General features: G+C 34.9%; 1 protein-coding gene across 2 annotated transcripts in view; it reads left to right on the top strand.

The window, feature by feature from the left end:
• Nucleotides 1–17,916, top strand: part of RAPGEF6 (Rap guanine nucleotide exchange factor 6) — a 184,820-nt gene that overhangs the window by 104,309 nt on the left and 62,595 nt on the right. For both annotated transcript variants that reach the window (XM_003782219.3, XM_023516451.1), the window contains exons 8-14: nt 3,068–3,245; nt 5,259–5,395; nt 7,709–7,867; nt 8,456–8,608; nt 12,056–12,220; nt 15,207–15,314; nt 17,029–17,232. In XM_003782219.3, coding sequence (XP_003782267.1) covers nt 3,068–3,245; nt 5,259–5,395; nt 7,709–7,867; nt 8,456–8,608; nt 12,056–12,220; nt 15,207–15,314; nt 17,029–17,232 — 1,104 coding nt within the window. The remainder of the gene's footprint in view (nt 1–3,067; nt 3,246–5,258; nt 5,396–7,708; nt 7,868–8,455; nt 8,609–12,055; nt 12,221–15,206; nt 15,315–17,028; nt 17,233–17,916) is intronic.

A 17,916-nucleotide genomic window follows, 5' to 3' on the forward strand; every position in this document is an offset into this window, starting at 1 on the left:
GCCATCATTGTTGTTTGGCGGGCCCGGGCTGGGGATTTGAACCCGCCACCTTAGGTGTATGTGGCTGGCGCCTTAGCCGCTTGAGCCACAGGCACTGAGCCTGCCTTCGTGTTTTTTACAACACTGGTTTCTTAGATTAAAATTAGTATAAGTAAATCAGATTTTTGAGAAAGTCTTTTTGATTGTATACTGAAATTTCAGCACCAAATTAAAGGGTTCAGTGGTTGACCCAGAGAGGAGACCAGGAGAGGGTTCAGGCCAAGTGTAATGAGAGGGGACTGAGACCTGCCCAGGCAAAGACGGTGGCTGCACTGAGTGGTTTGGGGCTTGTTTTTATACTGTGTATAGGGAGAAGGGAGATTCCATGAGTTGCTGAAAGGCTTTGGTTTGGCGGGGGGGCAGGTAGACCTTCTGTTCTCTTCTAGGAGGGGGAAAGGTTTAGATCCTTAACATACACATTTTTAAATTAAAAATTACTTTCCTTCAAAAAGAGATTATAACCTGCAAGCAAGTTTATGGTTTTAAAAATGCATTACTCGGAAATATACTCCATTTAAACTCTAACATTTCATAGCCAGAAAATAATTCAGAGCATACTAGGTAGGCATAGGATAGGAATTACCCTTCTATGACCCTATCTTAGTCTGTGCAGGATGCTGCAACAAAATACCATAGACTAGGTAGCTTATGAACAAATGAACTAGGTAGCTTATGAGAACTTTATTTCTCACAGGCTAGAAATTTCAAGTTCAAGGCAATGGCAGATTTGATGTCTGTTGGTCATTTTTCTGAGTCATAGATGGCACTTTCTAGGTGTATTTTCATGGTAGAAGGGGCAAATGGGGTCCTACAGACTCTTTTATGAGGGTACTAATTCCATTCATGAGAATTTTTACGACCCAATCCCTTCTCTCATGACCTAATCACTTTCCAAAGCTTCCATCAGTTTACAGGGTTAGGATTTCAACATAAGAATTTTGGGAGGACATGAACATTTATACCATAGCAGACCCTGAAGAGCCAGCTTGTCTAATCTTAAAGATCTCAAGTGAGATATTTAGTCTGGATTATTAACCAGCTACTACTTAAAGCTGTGCAGAAATCCATGGGAAGCATAAGGCAGTCTTTTGAAACAGATGAGGATCAGTTGTAAGTATCAAAGCCCTAACATGATTTTACAAAAGTCAGAAGGATAATTTATTGACCCTCAGAGAAAGCAAAGGCAGCTCTGGCCTCAGGGAACCCAGGTTCTTGCTGGTGTATCTGTGCCTTTCTTTTTCTGGTCTTTTGGCTCCCTGTAGCTCTTTTTTTACTTCCTGTCTTTCTTTGTCTGATGCTTTCTGTCACCAGCATTCTTTGCTGCACATGCTGTGTTCCTTCTTTCTCTGTCTTCCGTATTTTCTTTCTGTTGCTTTGTTGCTCTGTGTCTGTCTGTCTTTTTGTCTGCCTCTCTTGCTTAGTTAGTGTTTTCCTCCCCAGTCCCCTGCCTCTGTCACTATTGGTTTAATTTTCTCCCATTAGAGACAGGCTTTTTCATGTGGCTATAGATTGCCTACTCTCAACCTTTTTCCAGTTCAGCAACCAGAGAAAAAAGGATGCTCTACTTCCAGCTCTAATTACATATAAAAACCTGGAGAAAAAGCCTTTCTGCCTTAGCTTCTATAGCCAGGGAACAGGGTAGTGTTCCCCACTGTAATCTCTGGGTTTGATATGGAAAGTTACAGCAATTGTTGAAAGAAAGAAGATCTTCTTCTGGGCAGACAAAATAGTAAATGTTCAAAACAAGATGAGGATTCTGTAGTCTTCGTTAATGCTCATATTTGAATGCATATTTTTTATTTATTATGGAATTATTATGTGTTCACTTTTGCTTCTGTGATGACTTTTAATGTGCATTTTCATTTACAATATGAATCAACCAAATGTGATATTTATAAAATTTTTTAATAATGTACTTAAGGATAATTTTATTTTCTGAAAGATATCTTCATTATTTTCGATGAATGACCTTTTAATTTACAGGTTTTTAATTTTTTTAAATATATTTCTAATTTTTTTCCACTTTCCAAAGTAGAGGATAATTTATAATTTTTAAAAATTTGATATTTTCTTTAATATCAGATCAGTACATTTCCAAAGTTACAGTTTTAAGTGTAAGTTCATTTTAAAGATTAGTTAGAAGAATTGTAGCTCTTAGCTCACTATTAGATTTAACAATAATGTATTAGGAAGTAGTGGGTATTCGTTCACTCTTTTATAATGGGTCTGTATTAGCACATTTCAGTACTATTCTTTACATTTTTTAAAAATATCTATTCTTAATTTACATGATCATCTATCTGTTAGACTTTAACTCTTCATGGATGAAAAAAAATCTTTTTCACAACACTCAACATAAGCTAATATGTACTCATAAAGTGATTGTTGGTAAATTTTCATTTCCTGTACTTCATGTTAGAAACTGTACTTTCAAGAAATGCAAGTATTTCTTATAAAAAAGATACATTTAGTGATGTCTGAGTCTCCTGACCATGCTATACTTACTGGTTCAGATTTATCACCTGGTTGTCACACTATGGAATGATGACCTTATATTTTGGGCAGAAAGAAACTTTTTTTTTTTTCTCTGAGACAGAGTCTCATTATGTTGCTCTCAGTAGAGGGGTATGGCATCACAGCTCACAGCAACTTCAAACTCTTGGGCTCAAGCAGTTCTCTTGCCTCAGCCTCCCAATTAGCTGGGACTAAGGTGCCAGCCACAACACCCCGCTATTTGTGTTGTTGTTGTTATTGCAGTTTTCATTTTTGTTTAGCTTACCCAGGCCAGGTTCGAATGTGCCAACCTCGGTGTATGTGGCTGGTACTGTAACCACTGTGCTACAGGTGCCAATCCAGAAAGAAACTTTTAAACATAAGTATTATTTCATTATATTTTTGATACAGTATACCAAATTGCCTAATTGTTTATAATACAGTATTTGGGAGGGAAGGGGTAGATTTAATTAGTTCAGACTATGACATGTATTTTTAATATGAAATGATAAGTGATAAAGATTTATTTCTGTAGGCTACGGAGAGTGAGGTACTAGATGTAGATTTAACACGTCTTCCAGAAGGACCTGTTGATTCTGAGGATGAAGAAGAGGAAGATGAAGAGATTGATCGAACAGATCCATTGCAGGGGAGAGATCTTGTTCGAGAATGTCTTGAAAAAGAGCCTGCAGACAAAACTGATGATGACATTGGTAAGAAGTACATCTGTTCACAGTAAGAATTTGTAACTTTTCACGCAGTTATCTATCACTGCATAACAGATTATTCCAAAATTTAATGGCCTCAAACAACATACATTTATCTCAGAGTTTTTGTAGGTCAGGAATTCAGGAGCAGCTTAGCTGGGTCGTTCTGGCTTAGTATCTCTCATGAGGTTTTAGTCAGAATATCGATATAGGGCTACAGTCATTTCAGTCTTCATTGGGCTGAGCTGGACCATCTGTGTCCAAGATGGGTACTCAAAATGACTTTTGGCACAGACCCTCAGTTCTTCACATGAGTCTCTCCATAGGCTGTTTAATGCCACTCCATGGCATTTGGAGTGATCCAAGGGATAATAAAGTAGATGCCTCAGTGTCTTTTATGATCTGGATTCAGTAGCAGCACATCATCACTTCCGCCTCATTCTGTTTGTCACACTGAACAACCCTGGTATAATAGGGGAGGGGACTATGAATATCAGGAGGCAGGAATCATGGAGAGCTATCTTTGAGGTTGGCTTTTGTGGTTTATAAAACAAAAACTTAGATTGCATTAAACTAATTGTGTTAAACTTTCGTGTCCACAAAACTTTTAAAACACTTTCAGATATGTTTAAAAATAATATTTTTTATATTTCTAACTTGAAAATATATATATATTTTAATTTTTTGGCTAAAATTTTATCAATTTTCCTTATGTAATTTTTTATAGAACTAGTTATTACTATATTTTACTTGGGAAGTTGAATTTACTAAGGATGCTAATGTTATTTTTAAGGAAAAAGTTTACTTAATGTCAGTTATGTATGGTAGTAATTCAATTGAGATTTTATCCTAGATTTCATTTTTATAATATTCATATCACTATTGTTCAAATTAGAATATGCTACTACGAATAATAATAATTTCTGTGGGTGAAGATCAACATATTTGAACATTCCTTTCTGTTCTAAAGATGTAATATAGTTAAATAACCTGCAGTGTAGTCATGTTTTCAGTTCATTATCTGAACTGAAAAGTTTGGGGGTTTTTTGTTTGTTTTTTGAGACAGGCTTTTACTTTGTCTATAGTACCATCACCATGGCTCACTGCAACCTCAAACTCCTGGGCTTAAGTGATTCTCCTGCCTCAGCCTCCCAAGTAGCTGAGAACTACAGGTGCCCACCCCTATGCCCAGCTAATTTTTCTGTATTTTTGTAGAGATGGGGTTCTCATTCTTGCTCAGGCTGGTCTGGAGCTCCTGGTCTCAAGCAGTCCTTCTGTCTCAGCCTCCCAGAGTACTAAGATTACAGGTGTGACTGTCACAAAAGTGCATTTTTAATGATAAAGAATTCTATACTATTTTCAGGAAATTTTTTAAAAATTAAAATATAATTAACTTTAGTTTTCTTGGATATACAGTACCTTATAGTCATTTTAATTTCTTAGCTGGCTGCATATATGTTTCTCCCTTATATTTTATTATACAGGGAATGGCCTAAGGCACCAATAAATATTTGTTTGTTAAAGAGAGTTAACCTAGTTGCTGTGACAAATCTTGAGTTAGAATTTACATCTATTATTTCAAATTTAATTACCTACTAACATTTATTAATAGTATTTTTAAAAACCTCTAGACTGATAAGAAATAGACAAAAAGCTTTTTTACTAATCTGTTAAATCAAAGGGCATCACTAAACTTAACCACTATGGAGTGGCACCTCAAGCTAAGAAAGACTTTCTATACTCTCCAGCCTTGTCTGAACTATGTTGTTTCCTGGTTCTCTATGGCGGCTGTGAATTCTGCTATCTTCTGATATCCCCATGCTTACATGTGTATGTAAATGTATGAACAAAACAAATCATTTGTTAAATGAACAGTCATTTAGTACCTTTGGTTTCTCTGCTTTAGCAGAATAAATTTTTAAGTTGAATAAGAAATGAACTGTTGAATTGTAAATTTTGTTGTGGGTCTAAGATGTAATCCCTCATGGTCTTTATACAAGAATTTCTATTTTCTTATAGAGCAACTACTGGAGTTTATGCACCAGCTCCCTGCTTTTGCAAACATGACCATGTCTGTAAGGAGGGAACTCTGCTCAGTGATGATTTTTGAAGTGGTAGAGCAGGCTGGAGCTATTATTCTTGAAGATGGGCAAGAGGTAAGTTAGCAAATAAATGATATACATTATTTAGTATGGATAATAGTTTTTGGAATAATTTCCATTAATTTGTATAAATCCTAATTTTTTAAATGTATACTTTTTTTAGTGAATGCTGATTTGGGGGTAGTTAAAATTTCTGAAGAGTTTTTTTGGTTTTGCTTTACTTCGTCTTAATTTTTGATTTATAAGCAGTGGACTTCATGCAGAATAGGTGCTCAATAAGTAATAATCATTGAACCAAATTTGTTTTTACTTCTTAAAAGAGTTCCTAAAACTTTTAAAAAGATCTGTAACTATCATTCTATGTGTATACTTATTATTATTTAAAATGTTTATCAGATATTTACTCTAATTACTCTTCTGTATTATACATTTTAGCAAAGAAAGAATGAGGGAAGTGTATTGGAACCAATGCCTCCTAGTGGACTGCTGCCAGTTGAGGCATTTATGTGGCAGTTCTGCATTCAAAAATTGGCAGCTTATGGATGTGGATGATAAAGGAAGGGATGTAGGGGGATTGGAAGGAAGGTATTACTGCTGTTAAGAAATGCTTCACTATTTTTCTTATCAAGTGTGTAAAGATGAATGCTGAGATGTCAGCAAATGAACATTGTTATACACTGCAAGTAGGAATATGAATAGGTGCAGCAATTCTGAAAAGTCATTTAGAAATTCTTAACATAGGTCTCCAAGTATTCACAGCCTCCTATGTTATTCCACTTATGAGTATCTATCCTGAGGACATTATGTAAAACTCAGAGTTATTTCAAAAGGTGTTCATTGTAGTATACTTATGATAGAAATTACATACTTTATATATTGATATATATTTATATTCATGTACTATAAATATATGTGAAAATCCATAATGACCAAAATACTAGGGGTGCCAAAAAGTTCGTACACATTTTCAGAAATCTTGTTGGAAATAAATTGATCATTCCCCAAAAGTGTCTGAATTTCAGGTAAAATTGACCAGTCATAGTACCTTCAAATCCACTTAGAAAAGTAATACGTAGATGACGTCTCTCAAATGTGTACACATTTTTTGGGCACCTTCTGTATATTATAATGATAAGGAATGTTTAAGTGGATCGTGGTATAGCTATAGGATACAATATTATTTAGGTATTCAGATTATTTGATAGAAGTTCTTTGACTGCAGTGCCCTTTTCTCTAACTCTATTTGTTATTTTCTCCCCACATTCTAGAAAACATCTGGCATATAGACTGTGCGTGTCCCCACTTAAAAAGTTTGATGAACAAAATAATAACAGTATTTTTTTGAAGCAGATTAGTCTCAATATTTCAACAATACAGAAATGAAACTTTAAACAACTGTGGAAGCAGTAGGATCTTGAACAACTTGTCTTTTCCACAAGTTTTTTGCATTCTTTAATTTTCTACAGTTTTGTCAGGAAAAATTTGTTGTGTGCCTCCTTTGTGCCAAGTACTGTTCTAGACACAGGGAAATAGTGGTGGGGGGTTAAAAAAAAAAACAGACACAGTACCTCAGATACTATACTCAGTCCCTGCGTTCCACAGTGAAGTATATTTTATGTTTGAAATAGTTAAGAAAAGTATACTTTTGAAAAAAGTATTTCTCATTGCCATTCATTACCCTTTAGAACCAAAGATCTCAATTTCCCTTAAATTACATTAAAACTATTCAGTTCAGGCTTGTGAAAAGGGTAGGATATTGAAGGATAATAAGTGGTCTTTCACTGATACCAAGTAGACTTTTAAATTATATCTCCTTGGAACATGAAATACTAACATGTAAACGAAGGCAGTGTTTTCTTAATAGCAGAAGTTTGAATATTTTATTTTGTTAGATATCCCTCAGTTCAGGCTTTTGCTTACTGGTCTTTCTGAATTAATCACTAGCTGTCTTTTTTTCTTTTTTGAATGCTTACTATGTGCCAGAAGTCCTGTGATAATGTTGTCACTGGTCAATGGGCACTTCAGCAGTATGAAAGCTAAGGCCCAGAGAGGTTAAATAATTTGCCCAAAGTCATTTGGCTAATTGGTGGCACCATCTGAATTAAGATTTCAGAAGTTTGTGTTCTTAAACGTTACATTGCTTTGCCTGCACAGTTATGAAAGCCCTTGTTTGATGACTAAATGAAGAAAGTAAAAATAAACTTCAGCGATTTGCATAGACAAGGTATAGGGTATACAGAGTATTTTGTAAATAATCTTTTTCTTTTTAAACTTATATGAATTATGTATATTGATAGATTCTTTTTCAAAGTTAATATATAACTATGTTTTTAAAAAGCATCTCAAAACCTTTGTTTTTCTCTGTAGCTTGATTCATGGTATGTTATTTTAAATGGCACTGTAGAAATCAGTCATCCAGATGGAAAAGTTGAAAATCTGTTTATGGGAAATAGTTTTGGAATTACTCCCACTCTGGATAAGCAATACATGCATGGAATTGTCAGGACTAAAGTAGATGATTGTCAGGTGAGCTTATGTCTTTGGTCAAGTATTCTTGCTTGTTTGTCGATTTAAAATAGCTGAGCCTGTTTTTCTTCCTCAAAATAAAGTAGGTTGATTTAAGAATCAGCAGTTTAAATAGCTCACAGTTAATAAAGGAAACTAGGTCTCATATCTGCCACAAATATTTGTGAAATTGAGCAAATTATGAATTTACAAAAGAGAATATATCAAATAAATGCTGGTTTGTTACATTTCTCTTTGTTATTAGGCAGCTCAGAGTTTGTTTGTTTGTTTTTTTTTTTTAGTAGAGGAAAGAAATAGGAACTTCTGAGTTTGTTTGTTTCTAACTGACTCCAGCTTCATGATTTCTTTGCTAGGGTCAGTTTTGAGAGTAGATGTTCACTTCTCCTTTTAACAAGCAAAATTCAAAAAGCTTACTTAGACTTTTTTGTGTATCATTTGTTTCACCGTGATTTTTGTTAAGCGTTAAAGGAATTGAATGAAAAGGAACTGATGCCACTTGATTTCTTGCCTTTGTGCTCTGCCTTGGTGCCTGGCGACATATTTATGTACTATAGGTTCATTAATTGTCCCCATGTTGTTCTCGGACAGTTTGTCTGCATAGCCCAGCAGGATTACTGGAGAATTTTAAATCATGTGGAAAAAAATACCCATAAAGTTGAGGAGGAGGGAGAAATTGTTATGGTGCATGAGCACCGTGAACTAGACCGGAGTGGAACCAGGAAAGGACATATTGTAATCAAGGTGGGTGTCTTTACTTATTATTTCTAGTCACTGATAAAATAGAGCTTTCATTTTGCTTTAAAAAAATTTTTTGAGTAGTCCAGGATAATTCACTAACATATTGGAATCTAATTTAAATAAATGTGTTGCCTGGTTTTTATACATTTTAATGATGAGGGAAGGTAACTTACCGCCATTTAATGGGATTTTTTATGGGTAAGGTATTATTTTAGAATATACTATTTGAAATTTTGCCTCCCAAATTTATTATAATCTACTAATAATGGAAGCTGATTTCATTAAAGACAGCAATATTTATAAATAATACAGAAAGTTCCAGTACCAACCATAAAGACATAGGGAATACCAGGTGAAGATGTAGAGTGCTTGCTAGAATCTCTGTGGCATTGAAATAGGCACTAATTTCTGAATTTCACTTTTTTTATCCAATAAGGTCATAAAGAAGGGTTTTGGTAGGCTAAATGAAGTAAATCAAAAGCTAGCACTATTGTAGAATCTGAGTATTAATCCTCATGCAGGTTTCAGTCCTCAAGGGTTTTGTCCTTCCCTACTCCTTGCCTGCCCCCCTCCTCTCTAAAGACCTCTGGGTGTTAACTAGAGCAATTATAGTTGAAAGAGAGGATATAAACAGGTAACTGTTTCTCTTTTGAAGCTAGTCTTCCTTGCAGAATAAGTATATCATTAAATTGCTAATTTAATCTTGTGAAGGAAATAAATCAGAGAAATGATTTGAGGTCTGATATCTTGTTCATTCTTCCTTGGGAGTTAGGCTGATCCTCAGAGCTGTCTCTTTTCCTAAACAGATGAATGTAAGATGAACATATAGGTGGACTGCCATAGGCTAATGTATGTACTTGTTTCATTTTAACTCATTTTGTCTTTTTTGGGAAGGGTAGGAACTCGTATATTTGAGAAATTTCTTTCTAAATAATTTCAAACTTACAGAAAAGTTGCAAGAACAATAGAGAGAGCTCCCAGACTAAGATTCCTCAAGTGTTACTATTTCAGTGCACTTGCTCCGTTGTTACCAGTCTTTTTCTGAAGTATTTGAGAGTAATCTGCAAAGCTGATGCCTCATCACTTCTAAGTATTCCACTGTATATTTCCTAAAAACAAAGATACCCTCTTACATAAACACCATAGGCTCCTTCAAGTTAGGAAGTAAACGTGGTTAAATAAAACCATTCAACCCAGAGACCCTCGTTAGATTTTCACTGTCCCAGCAATGTCTTTTTTTCATTTCTGGTCCAGAATCTTAACACAAGAACCCAGCTACTTTTAGCTGTCATGTCATTTCAGTCTAAACCACTTCCTTTGTCCTTTCCTGCTCTCTGTATCCTCAGCAGTGTTAAAGAATACTAATACTACATTCTGTAGTATCACCGCCTGGATCTTTTGTAGTGTTTTCTCATGACCAGATTCAAGGTATGCTTTCCTGGGAGGAATTCCACAGAAATGGTTCTGTGCTTTTCTTAGTTCATCACATGAAGGGACCACTATGTCAGCCTATTGTTCCACTAGTGGTGAAGTTAACTTTGATGAACTGGTCATGTTGGTATCTGCCTGCCTGGTTTTTCACTGTAAAGTCACCATTTTTCCCTTTGTTATTGATAAGTATTTGGTGAAGAGATGTTCTGAGATTGCATCAATATGCTATCCACAAACCTCTAGTATATGGATAATATCCACAAAGTACTGACTTCTATCCCTGAGTCTTTACTTACATTGACTATTCTTGTCTCAAATGGTGATACTCTATTTTCATAATTTCTCCATTTATTGTTATTTTATTATAATAATGAGCCTTCTCTTCATTAATTAATTTATATTGGTGTAGGCTAACGTTGTATGTGTATTCTCTTACCATTAGTATTATTCTGAGGCTCAGATTGTCCCAGATTTAAGCCACCCTCTTAAAACTGAAACTGACCCCTGTATTCTTTATACATGTCCCCTTCGTTCTTATAACACTTCCTTATAATCCGGCAAATAATAAGGTTCATTTTGAACTTTTCCTGCCCTAGCTATACAATTGGCTATTTATTTAGAGAGCCCAGCATCTTTCTGTTAGAAGATAGCATTTATAAACCAAGTTCTGTTCACTTGTTATATTCATTGCTAGTGATGTCACATTGCTTTTAGAGCCTCTCATCAGACAGATCCACAAAGTATATAAACACATACACATCTGTCACTTTATATATTAAACAACCATGAGTTTGTAACAACACTTTCAATTCCAGTACTTTGCCACAGAACTTTTACTAGCCTTCTCCCTTATATGTTTATAAATACCTTCTCTTAACAGTGGCTCTTGTTATGCTCTGTGTGTTTATTGCTCGTGTAACCAGTCTCTACCATGCCATTATGAGCACACCAGCCATCTCTTCTGCCTGTCACCTCTGTCTACTCTGTCTCTTAGCGTCTCAATTCGAACCCAGCCCCGGCCAAACTGCAACAAAAAAATAGCTGGGTGTTGTGGCGGTTGCCTGTAGTCCCAGCTACTCGGGAGGCTGAGGCAAGAGAATCACCTAAGCCCAAGAGCTCTGGAGGTTGCTGTGAACTGTGACACCACAGCACTCTATGTGGGTGACAAAGTAAGACTCTGTCTCCTAAAAAAAAAAAAAAAGAAAGAAAGAAAGCATTGGTTAAAATTTGATTAGGAAGAGAAGTCTGATCCAAAATATAATATTAATTAATAAATTAAAATTGGGGGTTTTATGAATAACGGTTTTTATATCAGGCTTACCATTTGGTTTGTTTCTATATTTATTCTGTGTACCCACTTTTGAAAAAGCTACAAAAAATAATAAATTTATCACTGGTTCAGAAACTAAAAGAGTACCAGTAGGGAAATATTTGTTTGCATTCTTACTTAGTAAATTTGGGTACAGGCAAGCATGCAAAACTTTGAATTAATGTAAAAACTGTCTATAGAACTTCTGCTTCCTCTCAAGATGGTGAACTAGTATAGGGAAACTATGAATGAGAAAACATCTATTCCAGGAAGTGACAACAATAAAACAGGGCTATTCAGCCAGAGCAAAAGAGACTTTCATGTGTAATCAAATTTGGAGGAAAACCTTATTTTAAAAAAGTTTAACTCTCACTTCCTCCTTCTATTGTCTTGACAGTAATTACATGCCTCAGAAGTGTAAGTAACAGCACACACTAGGGGTAAATTAAATGATGCAATGCCAATAAAAACAGCTTCATCTGAATAAATGCTCTTGGGTGTTCATTGCTCTGCCCTTTCTGTGTCTAAACCTCACGATGCTAGTGGCTAACAAACTGAAAAGACTACCTTCTCACAGTGATAAGGATTTAAGGGTGAAACTATACTTTGAGAACTTGTCTAATGGAATAGCTACAAAAGGAGGTGATTAGCAGTAGTTCTTTGATTCCTGAGCTGTTTATTTTCTAATCTTTCTGTCCTTGGATTTTTAGGCAACACCTGAGCGTCTCATCATGCACTTAATAGAAGAACATTCCATTGTGGACCCAACTTATATAGAAGATTTCCTATTAACTTATAGGACATTTCTTGAAAGTCCTTTGGATGTTGGGATCAAGCTATTGGAATGGTTTAAGATTGACAGCTTAAGGGATAAGGTTGGTTTTATAAACAGAAAGGGCATGAAAGAGATTTTAACCTTTAAATCATGTTCATGAAACCTATTGTAGTTGATAGATTAAATGTGTATTTTATAACAAGATTCAGTTTACCTAAAAAATGAATGTGACATTATAGACACAGCTCTGCTTAGTTAACTTTTATGACAGAATAGCATGTTAAAAATGGACATGAATACCTTAAAAGGCAAAAACTGAAATAAAGTTATGGTGTCATGTATCAGGAAGCATGATACATGAGAGTATTTTAGAATCTTGTAAAAAATATTTAATTATGAAAGATCATTAAAACATTTAAAGGCTAATTAATAATTTAGAAAGAATATTCAACAAATAGTTTTTGTCAAAAGGGTTTATATTTAAGCTTCAAAATAGGAATAGTTTCATTTTCTTGAGTTACATGAAAACAACTTGTCAAACTTTAGTTTTTCTCTCCTGTGAGTTATTTAAATCTACCTTTGTGTATTTTCTTGCATTCAACATTGTTTAGTATTTTAAATTATCTTATTTCACAAGATGTGCTTGTCCATTTAATGGAAAGACTAATCATAATACCTCAGCAATCTGGTAAGAAGTAAGTTGTTTTAAGAGAATAAAATGTAGGGCCATAATTTCCCAGTGTGTCTTTCTGAATTTAAAGGCAATAATTGGATGCATGTAGATTGTGGAATTCTGTTATTTTAGGGAAATAAGTATACATAATCATAGACTTGTCCTCCTCTCCCACTTTTTAGAATTTATATCTAGTAGAACCTCTGTAAGTTGACCACGCAAGAGACTGTAACAAACTGGTCAACATATATAGGTGACCAACATAGGAATTGGGCCTGTTGTCCAGATACATACATGTGGTACATGCTCAGTCCCTGAGGTCAGCTTGAGGAGGTGGTCAATGATGAAGATTATATTGAATTTACTTTGGTTGCTGAGAAGATAAAGGCATGCCTAGGTAATAAAAATAGGATTTAGGAGTAAGTAGATATCTATATCTGTATGTAAAAGAATGAAATTGTACCCTTATAAGGTTGGACAATTAAGTTCATGAACTCATCCTAGAAAAAAGTGCTACATACCTCATTGCTAAACATCACTATGGTCACTTTTAAAATACTTCCCTTAGGAAGCTAGGCACCTACGCCAGCACCTAGTCCACCCTTCTAAGCACTTTTTTAGGATGAGTTTGCAAACTTAGTTGTCAGACCTTTCATGACAATAGCTCTGATGGCCTTTCCAGAAATGAGTTCCAAAATTGCCTGGAAACATAGACTAGGCACTGGTGTCAATGCGTATCCTCCCTAGGGTATTTGGAAGGTGACCATAGTGATATTCAGCAGCAAGGCATGTTAGTACTTTATCTGGGATGAGTTTGTGAACTTAATTGTCTGGCCTTCTATATTATACATAATAATGTACTCAAATACATCAGAGACCTTAATATAAGAGCTAAAAACTATAATATTCTTAAAAGATAGGAATAAATCATCACACTCAAAACATAAGTAATGAAAGAAAAAAAATAAATTGAATTTCATTAAAATTAAAGCCGTATCTGCATCAAAGGACTCTACTAAAAAAGACAAGACAACACAAAGAACAGGAGAAGACATTTCCAAATCACATATCTGATCAGAGTGTAGTATCTAGAATGTATAGAGAACTCTTACAACTCAACAATAGAAAGAACCCCATTTTAAAATTCTCCATATAAGAAATATAAATGGCAAAAACACACATGAAGATTTTGGGATGGCTTTAAAAGAAGAAGGTGCAAACAATAAACATTGCTACAGATGTAGAGAAATTGGATACCTCCTCTCCCCCACATTGATGATGGGAATCTAAAATGATGTAACCTCTGTGGAAAAGTTTGGCAGTTCTTCAAAAAGTTAAGCATAGAGTTACCACATAACCCAGCAATTATATTCCTATTCCAAAACAGATCTGCAAACAAAAACTTGCACACAGTCATAGTATCACTTTTGAAAGAGCCAGAAGGTAGAAATAACCCAAATGTCTGTCATGGATAAGCAAAGTCTGGTACAGCCATGAAAAGAAATGAAGTACCGACACATGCTACAGCATGGGTGGACCTTGAAAACTTTATGCTAAGTGAAAGAAGCCCACAAAAGGCTACAGATTATGACTCTATTTATATGAACTATCTAGAATAGACACATACAGACAGAAAAGGGGGATAGTGGCTGCCAGAGGCTCAAGAAAGGGCAGAATGGGAAGTGACTGCTTAATGAGCTTGGCTTTTTTTCTTAGGGTGATGAAAATGTTCTGAAATTCAGAACTAGATAGAAGGGATGGTGCACAACATTGTGAATGTACCAGGTGCCACTGAATTGTGTAATTTAAAACGGTTAAAATGATGAATTTTATGTGTGTTCTAGCACAATTTTTAGAAATATGACTCACATTGTTAGCTGGGCACATTGTTCAAATCAACTTAACATTTTTAATTTTTAACTTTCTTGTTACTTTATGGAGAAAAGTAAACAAATCAATTTTCTACTTTGCAAATTCACAGTATTTATAATTAAGGAAGTTTCACATTTTTGTTATAATTTTGATTAAATGTGTTCTTGACTATGGAAAACACTTTGGATATGTTTCTTTAATTGATACGGTTACCTGCATTTATGATTTGAAGTTTGTGTTTTAAGATGCTGTCTGAAATCTGCACCTTATGTATTTCTTACTTCTTAGTATACGGGCTTGTGTCTTCTCACTGAATGCATAGTCCTAGCTCTTATTACTTGAATACCCATGAAAGCAAAAGCTTAAACTAAACCGTATCTTCCCGTTAGAAGGAGCTGTTTGTGTACAAAGGAGGGGGCAAGTGGTTAGACATAAAGCTCTATTCCCCATCAGTTTCAGATATGCTTTGGAACATGCTTTTCTGTTTTTGTATAAGGAATGCCTCTTATAACCCTATGCTTCCTCCCTTATGTTTCTACAGGTAACACGGATTGTATTATTATGGGTAAATAATCATTTCAATGATTTTGAAGGTGATCCTGCTATGACTCGATTTCTAGAGGAATTTGAAAAAAATCTGGAAGATACGGTAAGGCTCAAAAGAATTTATATTCTTTAAATTTTCAGGTTACTCCTTCTACCACCTTTCTGCCACCAAGAACAGCAACTCAGAACAGCAAGAGCTTTTCCTTTCCTATGTTGACATTTACTCATCATCCTCTGCTACCCCAACCCAAACAGAAATCATGCTTCTTCTTGAATCTTCTATCTTTGTTTAAGAGTATTGACATACTTACCTCTTATTTACCCAGGCTTATAAATAACTGGTAAGGTCCATATACGTGGGCCTCTTCTCTCTTTACCTTGAATTCCCTGACCAAGATGTCAAGTTAGTTGCTGAAGTCACCCAGGTCACTGATTTACACATCTACATATTTCCTTACAATCTCTTTCTTAGCCATTTCTTTTTTCACTCCCCAATTTAAGACCTCATTAATTCATCATATCTGATTATAGTTTTAATCTCTCTTCCTTCTAGTCCATTCAGTGTGGCCAAAATACTGTTTTGAACCATACATGTGATTAATATTACTCTGTCAGTAAACCATATTTCTACCAAAGTCTTTCCTTTCCCATATATTCAGGTCCTTCATCTACCTTTTCACCCTTTGTTCTGTGTGCCCTAGATTATAGCCAGACTAGACTTTTTTATATTCTTTGCTAGTTCTGTATCCAGCCCATGCAAAAATTCTCTTCTCTCAGTCCTACATTTGATATTCTGTGCAACCTTCAGTGCATATTTTACATATCAGATCTATAGTAAGACTTTTTAGGTCTCTCCTTTCTGTATGTGATTTCACCTGTTCTAAATACATAGCACCTAAGATAATTCCTCAGGATCCTCTTAACTTACACAGTAGCTGTTCTTGAATCCATTTTATTCTCACTGTTAGATACAAAACTTTGAGCTGCAACTGGATTGTTGGCCACAAGCAAACTTAAAATTTTAGAAAATTAATAATTAACATAGTAGCTTAAGAGTATATAGCTCAGGAGTCAGATTGCCTGAGTTAAGATCGAAGCTGCACCACTTGCTTATTTGGACAAGTTGCCTAACCTTTTATGTCTCTGTTGTATTACTTGTAAAGATAGTAGCCCCTAGTTCATTGAAATTGATAGGAAGCTTATGTTGAGCTAATGATTATAATAATCTGAAAATAAAACCTGGCACATAGCAAATGCTGAATAATTGTAGTTATAGAGTATGAGTGGATTGAGTTCCATAAAGTGGGAGAAATTGGCAGATTTGAATAAGTGAATATCAAACTGGTATTAGAATCTGGAAGATAGACTATTACTGAGCTTAAGGAAGAATAAAATAACATAAGAAGTCTTTTCTGGAGGCAGAAACTCAAATGTGTCTTTGAACACATAATATTTAGAAAGGTGGTTCAAATTGTTCAAGGTTTTAAATAAAGGTTTAAAAAGATTGTTGTTTTGTATAAAAGCCAGGAGGTAAACAAAATAGGAGCCGAGTAAGGAAGGTTTAAGAAGTGAGAAACAATTTTTTTGTCATCCCTTTATAAATCAAATATCACTTGGAAAGGTTTTCTAACCTGTGATTATCAAAGTCTATGAAAATCATAGTAAGAGATCTGGTTCTGAAGAATTGTCTTCTTTAGTTTTATTTATGCAAATTACCTGTTGTGTAACTTATAGCTCTAATTTTAATTTTAGGTGACTTTTTAAAACATGTAGGAGGAGATAAATGTATATACATTTTGCCTTTTTCTGCTTTACAGAAAATGAATGGTCATCTCCGCTTATTAAATATTGCCTGTGCTGCAAAGGCTAAATGGAGACAGGTTGTGCTTCAGAAGGCTTCCCGTGAGTCCCCTCTGCATTTCAGCCTTAATGGAGGAAGTGAGAAGGGATTTGGCATTTTTGTTGAAGGAGTAGAACCTGGTAGCAAAGCTGCTGATTCAGGACTGAAACGTGGTGATCAGGTAAGTAAATAACCACTTAGATTAAAGCTTTCTTACAAGTAGTATGTCTCATACTTTCGTTGTCATCTGATATTTTTTCAGATAAGCATGATCTATTTAAGGAAATATTTTTCTGAGCCTCTTTTTACAAATAGTATTTAAATATGGTTTATTTTTTAAGCACACTTTTTATATAGCCATTATTTTTAATGGAAAACCTAGTGTAGTGTGGCCACAAACAGCATAGTCTGTTGGGCTCTACCAGCATAACCTCCTTTGAATGGGCCTACCACCAAGGATAAGGAAATTATATAAGCTGTCAGTGTCAGAATACTCCAGAAAGAATATGTGAGTTAGTATCCTTGCAAATTTTGAAGGAAGAGGAACTTCTACTTCGTGGTTCTCAAATGTAAATGGACAAAGAGTACCATAAGTCATGATAATCATTAAATTATGTTCATATGGTAGTGTTACTTCATCCATAAGTGGAGTGAGCCAGGTGAGGGGAGTAGGAAAAAGGAGACACTAGAAAGGAATTTGGTGGCAATTTATTCTTTTCATATAGGCATTAGGTAAGTATAGAGCAACCTATTTCAAAATGTGATCTACTAAGAACCTTTTAACATAAAAAGTGCAATTTCCAGGCTTACCTCAATTGATCATATTAACCACATTCTTAAGAGGTGAAGTCTGGGCTCGGTGTCT

Source organism: Otolemur garnettii, unplaced genomic scaffold (genome assembly GCF_000181295.1).
Source record: "Otolemur garnettii isolate 467f Iridium unplaced genomic scaffold, OtoGar3 scaffold00003, whole genome shotgun sequence".
Taxonomy (NCBI): domain Eukaryota; kingdom Metazoa; phylum Chordata; class Mammalia; order Primates; family Galagidae; genus Otolemur; species Otolemur garnettii.